General features: G+C 40.6%; 2 protein-coding genes across 20 annotated transcripts in view; one reads left to right on the top strand and one right to left on the bottom strand.

Annotated features, from left to right (window-relative positions):
* Positions 1-12,224, bottom strand: part of Pikfyve (phosphoinositide kinase, FYVE-type zinc finger containing) — a 94,123-nt gene extending 81,899 nt beyond the window's left edge. For 4 of the 17 annotated variants that reach the window (XM_006245071.3, XM_039084596.2, XM_063267223.1 and 1 more), the window contains exons 1-6: positions 11,708-11,840; positions 8,361-8,541; positions 6,729-6,878; positions 6,452-6,487; positions 3,257-3,375; positions 2,331-2,502 (exon numbers count right to left, since the gene is read on the bottom strand). In XM_006245071.3, coding sequence (XP_006245133.1) covers positions 2,331-2,502; positions 3,257-3,375; positions 6,452-6,487; positions 6,729-6,878; positions 8,361-8,541; positions 11,708-11,758 — 709 coding nt within the window. In that variant the 5' untranslated portion in view covers positions 11,759-11,840. Of the gene's footprint in view, positions 1-2,330; positions 2,503-3,256; positions 3,376-6,451; positions 6,488-6,728; positions 6,879-8,360; positions 8,542-11,707; positions 11,841-12,033 lie in introns of those variants that run through there. The other 13 variants (XM_006245072.3, XM_006245079.3, XM_063267225.1 and 10 more) reach the window with 9 other exon arrangements.
* A 45-nt stretch (positions 12,225-12,269) lies between these two features.
* Idh1 (isocitrate dehydrogenase (NADP(+)) 1) overlaps positions 12,270-14,690 on the top strand; it is a 29,556-nt gene continuing 27,135 nt past the window's right edge. The window contains exon 1 of one of the 3 annotated variants that reach the window (XM_006245049.5): positions 12,270-12,405. The gene's annotated coding sequence lies outside the window, so the exon portion shown is untranslated. Of the gene's footprint in view, positions 12,456-14,690 lie in introns of all 3 variants that reach the window. The other 2 variants (XM_008767076.4, XM_063266629.1) reach the window with 2 other exon arrangements.

Here is a 14,690-nt window from a genome sequence, read left to right as displayed (position 1 = left end):
AGTGCTATTAACAAGCAGCAGATTACCATGCAGAGTAATACTCTGATCAAATCACTAAGGCCTCAAGTACAAAGATTAAAGTTTACAAAAGCAAGAGAATCTGTTTCAGCATCGCACCCTGCTGACTAACACTGATAACTTCAGACTGCACAAGCACTTGAGTTGATTCCTGACTACAGGTACATTTGTCACCCCACCCACTTCTGTAGAGACACCTAACAGATACAGATTCAGTTTAAAAGATTCAGGGCAGGAAGAGTTTTATAGACACAACATCTTAGGGATACATTTTTGGGATTAGCTTTGAAATTTCTGAAACTAGTTCTCTAATTACATTCAACTTAAACCATTATAGAAAGGGCTGGAGAGATAGCTCAGTGGTTAAGAGGACTTGTTGCTCTTGAAGAGGATCCAGATTCAACTCCCAGCACCATCTGTGACTCCAGTTCCTGGGGATCCAATACCCTCTTCTGACTTCAGTGAACACTAGGTACACAACTGGTACACATACATACTTGCAAGCAAAACACTCGTACACATAAAATAAGACACAAATAAATCTTAAAAGAAATTAAAAAAAAATAAAACCATTAGTATTTCTAATAGTAACAAGAAGACCAAAAGAAGTGATAGAACAGGCAAACATAAGAAAATGATTCTAGATATTCTTAATAGAATCAGATCCCCAGCTCATGAACTGTACAAATGTAGTTACCTCTATGGACAAGGCTGAGTTTGATCCCACAGCAATACCAAAATAAAGCAATTTTTAGAAGGAGGAAGAGGAGGAGGAGGAGGAAGAGGAGAAAGAAGAGGAGGAAGGGCAGGGGCAGGGGCAGGGGCAGGGGCAGGGGCAGGGGCAGGGGCAGGGGCAGGGGCAGGGGCAGGGGCAGGGGCAGGGGCAGGGGCAGGAGCAGGAGCAGGAGCAGGAGCTGCTGCTGCCATAAGGCTTACTTCCTGTTACCTTGGTGCTTGCTAAGCTAAGATGCCAAGAGTCTCACACTTTAGGCAGAGAGCCACATATGAAGGCAGACAACAATCAGTGTGACACACCCTGTATGATCAAACTAGCACATGAAATGTCAACTCAAGTATGAAAAGTGAATTCAAGATAGGGAAAAAGTAATAGGAAAAGACTATTGGTTAAAAAAAATATGGTCATGGGCTGGAGAGATGGCTCAGCGGTTAAGAGCACTGGCTTGTTCTTCCAGAGGTCCTGAGTTCAGTTCCCAGCAACCACATGGTGGCTCACAACCATCCGTAATAGGAATCCGATGCCCTCTTCTGGTGTGTCTGAAGACAGGGACAGTGTACTCATATGCATGAAATAAACAAACAAATAAATAAATAAATAAAATCTTAAAAAAAAAATATGGTCATAATCTAGGTAGATGATTATGAGATTATGAACTCTACAGCACCTTTGATTAAAAACAATAAGGAAGATCTTTACAATAACTAAAATAACATAAGAAATATGTTAAGCACATTCTCTTGAACTGAGGACATAACTCGGTGGGACAGTGATCACCTAAATGCAAAAGGCTCTGGGTTTGACACTCAGAACTACAAAGAAACAAACAAATAAGTAAGTAAATAAAATCTTAAGCTGCCAGGGTGCTGAACACCCAGCGCCTGCACGACTAAGAAGGGAAGAGAGTATGGTCAAGATAGTTCCTCCTTCCATTCTCAAACCATGCATAAATCTATTCCCCATTGGTCAACGTCCTTAAACTTTCTTCATTACCAGAATTTCACTACATTCCCAATCAAAGAATATAAATAGAATACAACTTGCCAAAGTATACTATAAGTCAGGACAACCTTTACTTTGTAAATAAAAATTCTATAGAGCATAAATTTAAAATCTGCATCATCAGGCTGGAGAGATGGCTCAGTGGTTAAGAGCACTGACTTCTCTTTCAGAGGTCCTGAGTTCAAATTCCAGCAACCACATGGTGGCTCATAACCATCTGTAATGGGACATGATGCCCTCTTCTGGTGTGTCTGAAGACAGTGTCAGTGTACTCACATACATAAAATAAATAAAAATCTTTAAAAAAATACATTATCTTATTTAATAATCACTAATCATACTATAGATTTTTATAATATCTAAATTTTTACTCTAGTTACTTATAAGCAATCTCATCTCCTTTATTATTCAAGCATAAAGTTCTTAAAAATCAAAGCTGTCTCTCTCTTTCTTGCACCCCACTTACCTTAGATATAAAGCCCAAAATAAAAAAATGTCTAAAATATTGGCCTTCTATTTAACTACTTCATAATTTGACTTTTAAATATAACACCTATCGAAGAAATGCACTTACCTGTATAGCCCATAAATTTTCCAGGGATTTCTTGATTACAACAACGACTGCAGAAAATCTGCCCACACAGTCTGCAATGGTGTCTGCGCCTAAAGGTGGTAAACTTTTCACTGCAGTCATAGCACTCTTTACACTGGCTATCTGGCATCCAATACTGCTTCAGGTCACTGTCCTACAACAACAAAAATGTGTGATGGCTTCTTAAAGACAAATGAAATCTTAGAAGCTGTATTTAGCAAATGACAAGCTAGTTCTAAACTTCAGACGGAATGCAAAAGGTCAGAATGACCAAGACAGGGCTGGGTGGTGGTGAGTGCCTTGAATCCCAGCACTTGGGAGGCAGAGACAGGCAGATTTCTGAGTTCAGGGCCAGCAGAGTGAGTTCCAGGACAGCCAAGGTTACACAGAGAAACCTGTCCCAGAAAAAAGAAGAAAGATCAAGACAATGTTGAAGAAAATCTGGACTTATATCACCTGTTCTCCGAACTCAGGCTAAAGCTACAGTAACTTTAGACAGAGTATTAGTACAAGGACACAGGACAGAGTGGCATACTTGCAAGTCTATGGATTTATGAGTTACAATGCAACCACTGAAAGGGCTTTCTAAAAACAATGTGCTGGGTTCAACTAGACATCTATAAGGACAAAAGGAAACTGGAACCATATTTATGAACAAAAATAATAAAGCTTGCTAAAGAATATGTGCTAACCTTGGCCTAATAAACTAACACTAGAACAAAATATAAAAAAGGCAAAGAAGAAAAAATAGATTACACAGAAAATAAAACAAAATTAAGAATTTATATGTAAAACTCTGATATTCACAATCAGAGGAAGTAATAAAGTTTGACTTAAGTGACAGTATCCCATGGCATGATCTCCATGAGTGCTTAATAAAAAAATTTCCCAAGGCTTCCCTGCAATACCTGGCTTTTTCCTTCCATGATTTCCTTGAGGCGTTTCAACACTGTGCTGAGGCTTCGAAGCTGGACAGCTGTACGTGGGTCATGACCTCCACAGGCTGGTTCTGCTTTCCTTCTGGAGTCTGAGTCGGGTATTTTTAAAAGAAAATAATTGTTTTAATAGTTTTAGTAACTATATCAAGCAGCCTGTGTGTGTGTGTGTGTGTGTGTGTGTGTGTGTGTGTGTGTGTGTGTATCATAATACAAATCATCTCCATTCCATTGTTAGCATATATGTGTTCTCCCAGCCATTAATATGACTGAGAATTGAAACTGATTTTTATCAAGAGTAACTTATTGCTGAAAGTATGTATTACATATAAACCACTATTTTACATGTACTTAAAAAGTGTTATGTAAGAACTATCTGAAATAATTGGTGATTTTGAAATGGAAGCATCGCATCGCTTACATGTCCAGAATTCATTAATGATTTCCTGCATACTTTATCCCCAACCAAATAAATAATAAATACCTCGTAGACATTGAGCAGAAGAAGCAGCAATCCAAGAGAGTTCATTTAACTTGACCCCAAAAGTCAAATAGGTAAGCAATAGGACCAAACTGTTCAGATCTAGAGCAGATCATCAGAAAGAAACTTGACAGACCAACCTTTCAAAGATCCCTCAGCCTTTACAGGACATTTGGATGACAAAATATGCCAATGAAGCCAAAGCATCACCCTAACTCCCCCACCCACACACATACCTACCACCTCCTCAATTCTGCAATTCTGCACTGGAAGAGATCACTTACACTTGAAGTGACAATACGAAAGCAAATATATTAATAAAACAAGCCCAAATTTTAGCTTTGTGACCAGAATGGAACATTAAACTACCGTAGTTTTCACCTATTCTTATTTTAGGTGAAAATCTCAAGTGAAGTTTCTATTTATTCCTGGCTCAGCAGTTTCAAAATCACAGATTACGGTGGCTTGACAAAAAACAAAAAAGAAAACAACAACAACAAAAACAGAGTCCTTATTAATTGAAGCACATTAACCTAACAACCTGTGGAGTTCCCCAAAGTTACATAATTCCTCCTATCTCAGTTTTACTCCCATGGTTTCGGTTATCCTCAGTCACCGAGTTGGAAAATATTAACATTTGTCTTATTCAAGAGAAACAGGTCACATTCATATGACTTGATTATACCTCTAGTTACAACTGTGCTAATTTAGCATTACTGACATTAATCTCTTGGCCAAATTTATAAATTAAACTTTATCATAGGTTTCAATGTATAGTGGAAAAAGCATCATATACTATGGGTTTGAAACTACCTATGGCATTAGTCATTTACTTGGAGATCTAGATCTATAAGGCAAAGTTACTATAAAGTGGAAAATATACCACCGTGAATCTATTTCACTATTTACTAGTTTCTACTAGGCATTTTGTTTTGGTTGGGAGGGGAGAAAATAAGGACTACAAAGATGGAGAGATTGATGTATAAATCCAAATGCATCAAAATTTCTTAAGGCAGTTTAATCACTAAAATAATCACCATCTAAACTGCACCTATCTTCAATGCAGCACATATCTCACATGTGCTGTTGCTAACATGTATTACATACAGCTAAATTTTTCCTGAGTCTCAAACAATGATTACAAAACAGTCTCCATGATTATAAGTCCTAAGAGGAGAGACAAAGCTCTAGGAATCACAATGGCAGTGATCTCTGGCACAGCCAATAATAAATTGTAAAGTTCAGCTGCTTGGAAGAGAAGGGTATCAATATCCTCCTCCACTGGGAAAGAACGAACAGTTAGACCCTGCTTGACCTCAGTGAAAGGAAAGAGATCGACGCCCTTAGAGACAGAACAGTTAGCTACTGTTTTGTATAATGGATGCTAGAAAATCAAGTAACTTCCCTAAGATAGGAGAACTACCAAACGGTAGAAGTACAGGTGCGTACTAAGGGAAAAATGTACTTGACTAAGCAGTCACAAACTTCTTAAGTTCAAAGGCCACCAAGGTAAAATCCAAAACTGCACTCGATTAAATAGTAAGGAATATGGGAACAACAGGAAAGGAGGAAATCCAAGCTCTGCCTATGCTCGTCTATCCTAACAACAAAAGCAAATGCTGGCAAGCTACAACTCTGCACCCCTTCAGTTTCCAAGGGAAGAAATTCAGACTGATCTTTGGCCCTCTTGTGCTCCCTCTGCAGCAAAGGACAGCTGGGCACTGGGTGGAAAACTAAGCACCAAGTACAGCAAGGAAAAGGAAACGAAAGCTTTCAGGCAATAATGTTTTAACTCAGCGTGGAATTTGGTCCGAAGAGCACAGTGGTTCATTTTTGCTACTTCCTCTAAGATAAGAGTCTCACTGTGTATCCTACACTGGTCTGGAACCTGCTAGCATTTCCTGGCTGGCTTAAATTTGCAATTCCCCTGCCTCATCCTCCTAAGCCATGAGTCAGGTTTAAGAACTAAGGGAAGTTTAATAAGGCTGAGGTCAAACTAGGACAATCTGGGATGAAAGAAAACCTCCTGCCTCCATCCCCCAACTCTCCCTTTCAAAACGATATAACCGGAGCTGAAGAAAACATGTGGGGCTGACACAGCCAGCTCATTCAAGCCAATCAGCAAAAACGCCTCTTCTACTAGCTTCTTCCTCCTTCTTTCAAAATAAAAAAACACAACAAGCAGTAAAATATCCTTCTGCCAACGACCATTACACAACTATCATTCACTCAAGTATCTAGTGGAAGTGAGCGTCCAAACAGGACAGATACTAGGTTTAGGAACACTTGATTCCCAATGCTACCACCTCTCCTCTCTATGGATCACTGCTTCCGTCCTTCTATCACCTAGAGGTGGGCAAACCACTTCACTGAGTTTAACAATCTAACAAATAAAACATAAACCACCTTTAGTCCCTCATCTGAGCAGATCTCCAGCCCACACCCCTCAGAAAAGCATGGAAATGAATGAGGTGACTATGTAGTAGAACGAGGTGGAGAACAAGCAAGCAAGCGGGGCAGCGTATCCAGCCACACTGACAGTATGCACCCCAACAAAGACAAAGGCCAGGAGCAATCAGCAGCCCACCAATGGAGTTTGACAGTGTTCTGCAGCCAGTGGCATGCACATCACGCTTCATTAGCATCCAAGAAACAGTGCAGAATCCATCTATAAAGTTGGAACTAACCTGTGCTCTCCTGAGGATTTGGCAAAATATTCTCTGCTGAAACCCAAGAAGTAATTAATCAAAATGCAATCAAGACATCAGTGCTTGCATAATCAATGTTTAATGACAAGATGAAGAACATTTCAGGAGTTGAAGAATTCTTTTATCACGTGAGTTTTATTTATTCTAAAGAGAACTTGACTGTTCCAAGTAACAAAAACATTAAGTCATCATATCGCCTAGAAAACACGAAGATGAAAATTCCCAGTGAATAAGAGTGAATAAGAGAGCTGTTCACCTAACACTGAAGAGCGCCGGTGAAGCTCCTCATTAAGCTGCTTTTTATAAGGTACAGGCGACCTCACAGACTGTGTCCTTGAAGGGATCTGAGGGCTGGACCAACTTGAACTCGGAGACTGCTGCTCTCCTTGGCCCCCTTCTCCTCTCTCTGTGACAAAGGAAATTTGGTATTACTTGAAAAACTAAGGCTCAGAGTTCAACAAAGAGAAGGTGACAGATAAAATCCTTCAGATAATGTTCACATGTTATATTCATAACTGAGTGTGTAACGCTCTTGCAAAGAACCCTAGCTCAGTTCCCAACACCTATGTCAGGCAGCTCATAACCACCTGTAACTAACCCCATTCTCACCTCCTTAGGTACTCACACACATGTACATAAACACATGCATATACATAACTGAAAATAATTTTTTAAATTTTTAAACATTTTAAAGAAAAAGTAAAAAAAACAGAATGAAAGTCCATTCCACCAGCTACCACTTTGTGTACATGAACTATGTGTTTTCCTTGTCATTTGTAAGTTTGTGAACATACTAAAAGAAACACAACACAAGCCTCACATAAAAAAACCTTGACTTTTTAGATCAGTTAATGGGAGAGATCTCTTTGTACTACTGAAACAGTGCCCAGCATACCAGGTGCTTTTTAAACTTTCCTAATACATAACTTACAACAACTAAATGTAAAATGTTATCCTGGATAACAAAACTGTTAATAAAACAGAGCTGGTACTATTAAAAGTTCTACTAAAGGCCAGGTATGGTATGGCACATACCTTGACTCCCATCACTAAGGAGGTAAAGACAGGCAGATCTCTATGCGTTGAGGCCAGTCTGGTTTACATAGTAAGTTCCAGGGCTATAGAGTAAATTCCTATCTCCAAAAAAAAAGAAAAAAAAAAAAGAAAAAAAAAAAAAGAAAGGAAAAAACTATCTAATTCCTAAAAACAGGTTCTATCTTCTAACACATTTCAAACAATAAAGACAAATAAATCAGGCATGGTAACTCATGCCTGTAATCCTAGCTCTCAGGAGACTAATACAGGAAAATGGCCTCGTGTCCAAAGTTACACAGTGTTTCAGGTTAGCCTAGGCCTTACCTCAAAAAAAAAAAAAAAAAAAAAAAAAAAGGCAAATAAAGAACAAGATATGGCTATATTTTAAATTTTGGTTAAAAAACAATTAACATTGTATTCAAGAACTCATCCTTTAAATTATCTGTTCATTCATATCATTTACAACTCAATCCAGTAAGTCCCAACATGCCTGCTGTCAGCTTCTAAGATTTTAAACATATAAACCATATACTGCTGTTTAATGTTAGTGCTTTAATTAAAACCTTTTAGTTACCAACGCCTCCCTCAAAACAAGTTTCATTCTGTAAGCCTGATTAAGTCGAAGCACACTGATAGAAAATATGTGGGAAAAAATGCTTTCTCATTAAGAAAGACCACCCTAGCCCTCAATTCACACAAATAATTAATCACAAATAATGTGAAATGCTACCTTTTCCTTCTTAGAAAGACTGGTGACCTGAGATTGAAGCTACCACCTTGTTAATATTTCACATCCTTGAAACATTAAAGGGAATGCAGAGAATCCAAACTGCATTTTAGAATGAAGTCTTACCTTTGTTAAAACGAAAAAGATTTACAAACGAACTATATGCTGACTTGAAGGGGGGCTCATCCTGGTCAGGAGTCAACGGTTTAAAGTGAGTGAGGTGAGAGGGACTGGCAGGAGAGTGAGGCAAGTCATTAGCAGAGTCCAATGTCGGGGAGCTCTTGTCATCTGTGGCCATTTCATGAGTCTGGAAAGAAAAGCAGGGAGGGAAAGAGATTCCTTAGAAACCATTTGAAGAACAGGCAAATATCCAGACAGCCCCCTTGTGTGACTGTCAATTATTCTTATCAATAAACACCAAAGAGTAAGGAAACCTATGTCCGAATATTCAAATTCAGGCTTAAAACACACTGCTGTCTAAATTAAAAGAGCCTCAACACTTAAAACCATGGTCATGTGGCTAAGCTAAATTTAAATATTACCATTCTTATTCTCTTTACAATTAGAGTCAATTTAAAATCTGCAAGTAAGACATAAATATGAGCAGACAAAAAAATTCCCATTACTTATAGGTGTCCAAGGATTTTTGGTAATAATAGCTTTTTAAAGTTACAGTGGACACTGACTTTATATAACATAAGCTGCTCAGCCTTATTGTATGCATGTATCTCAGGAAAAGAAAATCAGTCACGCTGTATGACATGTCTATGCCATCTGAGCAAACAGCTTCAGTAATTAATGCCTGTGACAAGTACTCAAATCAACAAGCTGCCTGTTCTTTCCTCCTAGGCACAGGAGCTTGGGATTTCCACAACCACACTCTAAGCCTAAACTCGTAAGATACTAGGGTATGGCCTTCTTATTTTTGTTTATAAGTAATCAAGAAAGCATAGCCAGTCAAAGCAGTAAGTCTAGTCAGGAAATAAAGTCACAGGAAGGGACTAAGGCTCTCTCCCTGTAGACTGACAGGTTAAAGAGAAGTATTCTTTGCCATGTTAGTAAAATACAAAACTTTGTAATCTACCTATCCAAAAAGGGCATTACACTCTTCTAAAACGGTTTTCTCCTTCAAAATCACACCTGTTGGTTCATTTTATGTTCACAACAGTCTCAGAAGTTATAAAGTCAGCATTATCACTATGGTTAACAATTGAGGCAACTAAGGTACACTGAGCCTAAACGGTTTTCATCTGGGTGGATCAGAGATAGTAATAAATAGACGTGTGACTGTGCGACAAGTCTTGCAACAGAATTCTCCAACAGTCTTCTATCAAAAAGAAAAAAAAACTGTATTCCTCACAGACTTCCAGTTCTAGCCAATTGTATTCTCTTAGTACTCAAGATTCTCTCAGATTATTAAATTAAAACAGAAATGAAACCACTGACTTGGATGAGATTTTGGCAACAAGTGCTTAATGGAAAGGATGGGGAAGAAAGGAGAAGAGGAAGGCAATGGAGTAGGGGGAAAGGAAAGGAAAGGAAGCAGAAAGACAGGGAGGGAGGACCTCTAGTATCATAAAGTATTGTCTCAGTCGGGGTTGCTATTGCTGGGATGAAACGCCAAGACCAAAGCAACTTCCGGAGTAAAGGGCTTATTTAGTTTACACTTCCACACTACTGTTTTTATCATCAAAGGTGGTCAGGATAGGAACTCAAGCAGGGCAGAACCTGGAGACAGGAGCTGAGGCAGAGGCCAAGGAGGAGTGCTGCTTATTGGCTTATTCCTCATGAACAAGGGCTCAACCTGCTTTATTATAGAACCCAGGACCACTACCACCCACAATGAGGACTGGGCCTTCCTTCATCAGTCACTAATTAAGATGATGCCCTACAGGTTTGCTTACAGGCCATCTTATGAAAGCAATGTCTTAGTTGAGGCTCTCTCCTGTCTGAAAACTCTAGCTTGCGTCAAGCTAACATACAACTATGATCCTACAGCATGAAGGATTAACATGATGACTGATCAAGTAAAAACTCAAAGTTTTGTTTTGTTTTAAAGACCGCCGGAGAAAAAAAGATGTAATGGCAATAAGAACCCTCATGCTTCTGAACACAACCTCTTACACTTCCACAAAAGTACCAATGAAAGCGCAGAAACCAATCTGCTTACAGAGTCTTAGAATTACTTCTAAAAGTCTATATCTACAACTTTCATTAAGCTTTGGACATGTGAAGGTAAAAACTGCCATGAAAACACACATCAAGTGCAGTCTCTGAAACATGAATGCAACCACATAGACGTAATCTTAATAACTACATGCCACCAGCATCCGAAAACTTACAACTCTGATTTTTAGCAGCATGATAACTGTTTATGCTATAAAGCATGGCTCTTTCTGCATACATAATTAGAAATGTTAACCTACTTATCCAACAACTTCTGCAGTGTCTCTCTTTATCCCAAGGCCAGTGTGGTATACGCAGATTTGCAATAAGTTTCTTGGTAAAGCAAATCAGAAAATGAGTCCGATATTAAAGTGTAGGAAATAGCTTGACCTATCTGCCCATAGGAAAATTGTAGTGAAATTCCAAACAGCAGCGCAATCATTTTCTTAAATACAATTCTCAAACTTTTATCTATTGATGCAGGACAGCTGAATACAAGCAATGTTAGCTTCCATCAAGAAAGGCTTAGTGTTCGTTTTTTTTTGGCCCATGCACAGCAGAAACACTAAAGGAAAACCAGTGTGATTCATGTAACTGTTCCAGAAAGAGGAGAAGGGAGGGGGAGGACTCGGGAAGTTAGTGTTGCTTCTCAGAGAAGTCCTGACCTTTGTCACAAGCCTGAACCTAATGAATCGGAGAGAAAGAAACTAAGACTATCTCCCCTCCAGCCGCCACCCTACACCTGTGTCTGTCTCTGTCCTGGTCTACCCCGCTCCCCCTCCCTCCGGGGAGGGGGAGAATGGGGGAATGGGAGACCAGGACAGAGTGGGAGTCCTGGAGAGGCAGAGATTCAAATAAATGTAAAACAAGACGGTGCGATTTGCTGGGCAGCTACATCTAGAAATACAAGATACATCGAATGAAGCAACCCTTCATCATTTAACACATTACGCGCGTAAGATACACAGCAGTAACCTGCTTTATGCAGAATGTACACCTTCCCTGAATGTCCTAAGAACCTAAATACGACAGAAGACCCTAAATTTCTAAATGCATCCATCAAATTTCACTTTCAACATTTCTTGGGAACCTCTTGGGAAAGGGGAAACGACTTATTGGGAAATAAGTCTCCTCCTTAAAACCACTACGTTAAGTTTTTTTCTTTTTTCTTTTCTTTTTTTTTTTTTAAGCCTCAAACAGCAGACAGCAGCATTTAAGCTGATGGACACACTCAAGCTTGGAATGGTTTCTGTGGGTCAGAACTTTCTTTTCCAGACTAAAGCTGCAACCCTGAGACTTGCGCTCACCCGCTCAGAGGAAGAGATGACATGGTCCACCTCCGAAATAAGTTCGGGCATTAGGAAAACAGAGAGGCAAGAGAACTTCCATTGTGTCAAGGAAGCCTGTGCAGGAGATGGCCCAGCCGGCTTCCGTCCGTCTCGCCACACAGGGCCGGCGGGCGCTCAGAAGCCAGCCGGTTCCCATCAGGTCTTCCCCGCTCCCCGGCCGAGCCTCGGCCGCAGAGTCCGCAGAGTCCCGGGCCTTCGCCATCCCTCAGGCGGTGCTCCGGGACCCACGCCGGCCTTCCTCCCACTGCGCGCCCTGCCTGCCCATGCCTCGCCGCCTCCCTTACCTTCGCCTCCCGCCCCGGCCCCGCGGGCCTCCCGCCTCCCCGGCCTCCGCCTCACCACTCTCGGCCAGGAAGCCTTAGCCAAGCGCAGGGCCGGCTTCCTCAGGCAGCCGGCGGTCGCGCCGAGGAGCCCAGAGGTATACGCTGTAACTGCGGTTTCTCGCTTCTGCCTACCACCTCAAGGCTCCGCCCCGATACCCCTTCTGACCAATCAGCAACAGGCTCCAAGGGCCGGCTCCGCCCACTCCTCACCGCCCTCTGGACCTTCCGATCAGATGTTCAGGCAGAAAGAATCTAACCCAGAGAATATCGTTCCAGGCCCCCAGAGGACTTAACGCTGCCTCAGCCTTCCTGAAAGAAGAGAGGACAGTGCACGTGAGCATCACGAGCGCCGGGCACTAGACCCTAGTTGGTCTGCTGTTACCGTATGTGTTCAACACTGTGAGCACTCATAAGTTAGGCTGCTCTCCGAGCTCTCTTGGACCGACTTCCACCTGTGTAGCCCAGAGCGAAGAGATGGTTAGCTTTTAGGACACTTTCAGGACTCCGCTAAAACCAACTGTGTGTCTTTGAACAAATTACTTATTTCTCTAGGCCTCAAACCTCTGGTGGATAAAGCGGGGTTAATTATAGCAGCGTTCACTCCCTGTTGTTTTTTAATTATTGTTGTTGTTAATGGGTTTTGTTGTTGTTTGAGGATTAGGTAAAACACCGCATGAAAAGTAGTTGGCACAGAACCTGACCAAGTGATGTTGACTATAGCTTCTTTAAATTAGGGTTTTGTGTTGCAGATAAGAATTATCAAGTCCTGACTTGCTCAGGTTGGTATTAACGTGACGCGTTATTTTTGTCCTGCTAAAAGGGCTGTGCAGTTAAAAGTAGAAAACAAGCTAAAACCTGCTTACTGAAAACGCAGGGCTTTTCAGGGGAGCACTGAAAGGAATCTGGAGGTTGGTGTTATTCTGAGAATTCTTTTCCTCTAGAACTTTGGCATTTCCCACCCAGCTTTGTTTTTTGTTTTTGGTTTGTTTTGTTGTTGTTGATGTTGTTGTTGTTTTGGTTTTTGTTTTTTTCAACGATGGAAAATACCGCCAAAACCTGAAGCTAGAGGACGCTGCAACTGCTGGTCACCATCCTTAACTGGCTCTTGGTTGGATCTTGTCCTTAGTGCCCTTTGGCCTTCATTACTACTATGCAAATATGCAAGTCAAAAAGCTGGGCTGCAATCCTTAACCTAACGACCTCTACCAAACACAACTATCTGCAAACACGTCCCTCACTCATATCCCTGTGGGCTTGCAATGTCTCTTCAACCAAACCTTTCCCAATAACTTCTCCTTGGCCCATAAACATACTCAAGCATCTTTCTTAAGAAGAAAAGAAAAATATTTTCTTAAATTACTCCAACAGACGCTAATATCCCATAAACGTACAATAAATTATGAAATAGGCCAAGAGAACACAATACATAATCCAACTGAGAGGATAGCAAGATACAGAAAAAACTATATACAGAAACACCCGTTCAACTAACACTTTTTGAAAGATATAGTGGGCTATGCGGGTGCTCAGGAAGGTCAAAGGGATCAGATTCTGTTTTGTATTTTGATATAGGGGGTAGTGAGCCCCCAAATGTGGGTGCTAGGCATCAAACTTGGGTTCTCTGCAAAAGCAGTATGTGATCTGAACTTTGAGCCATCTCTCCAGCTCCTCAACTAACATGTTCTGAGTGATTAATTGGAGAGGTCCTCATTCTCAGTAATTGGCCATGTAGGTACTCTGCTAAGGGTAAAGCCGTGACCATAACACAGTTCACGTTCCCCAGAAGTTTGCACTTCCATGTCTACATTAGCCTGAAGTTTAATCTCTGTGAGAAAAATTGAGTTCTCTTTTAGGAAAGAAATCAGTTTGGGTTCTTACCTCAGACTAGCCGTCAAAATTTAATTCCAGGTGTATTTTATCTGTAGAGACATTTTGTTCCTATCCATAACTATTCTCCCCCAGAACTTCCATCCATGCACTTACATGAAGCTTGCTGGGCTTGGTCACACCGTGGTACTGTACTCACATGCTTCTGTGTGCTGTAATTATACTTTACTGATAATTCATAGCCGTCCCCTCTCTTTACATTGGTGAGACTCAATATAGACTTTTCTCTTTCTCTCAGCAATGCTCTAATTCAGCACAGTCACCATTACAGTTTTAAAAGTTGCCCCTGATTTGTCTAATGGGAGCCTCTCATGAAAATCCCTGGGTATGGTTGCCAGGCTCCCATGACCTTTGGAATATTTGCTTTCCGTCTTATATTCTCCCTCGTACCTCCGCTCCCGAACCCCTATAAACTACCACTCTGTTTTCTGTTTTCTTTCTAAGATTAATGTTTTAAAAACTCTACACCTGAACTCTTACAAGATTTTTATTTCTGGCATACTTCACTTACAGTGTCCTCCAGGTTCAGTGTGTTGCCACAAAGGACGTTCCTTGTTTATTAATTTATAGTTCTACGTTCAAAGTCAAGTAAATATTCTCGACCAGTCCTTGGGTCATCTCTTCGATGTTGTTTTTCTAACCTTCCAGAGTACTTTATTTGGATGTCATCCTATTTGTCTGTTTTGCTATTTTCCTAAGCTTTTGGGTTAAACAAAATAAAAATAAAAGTC

This window comes from Rattus norvegicus, chromosome 9 (genome assembly GCF_036323735.1).
Source record: "Rattus norvegicus strain BN/NHsdMcwi chromosome 9, GRCr8, whole genome shotgun sequence".
Taxonomy (NCBI): Eukaryota; Metazoa; Chordata; class Mammalia; order Rodentia; family Muridae; genus Rattus; species Rattus norvegicus.
This window is presented reverse-complemented; position numbering and strand designations above follow the sequence as displayed.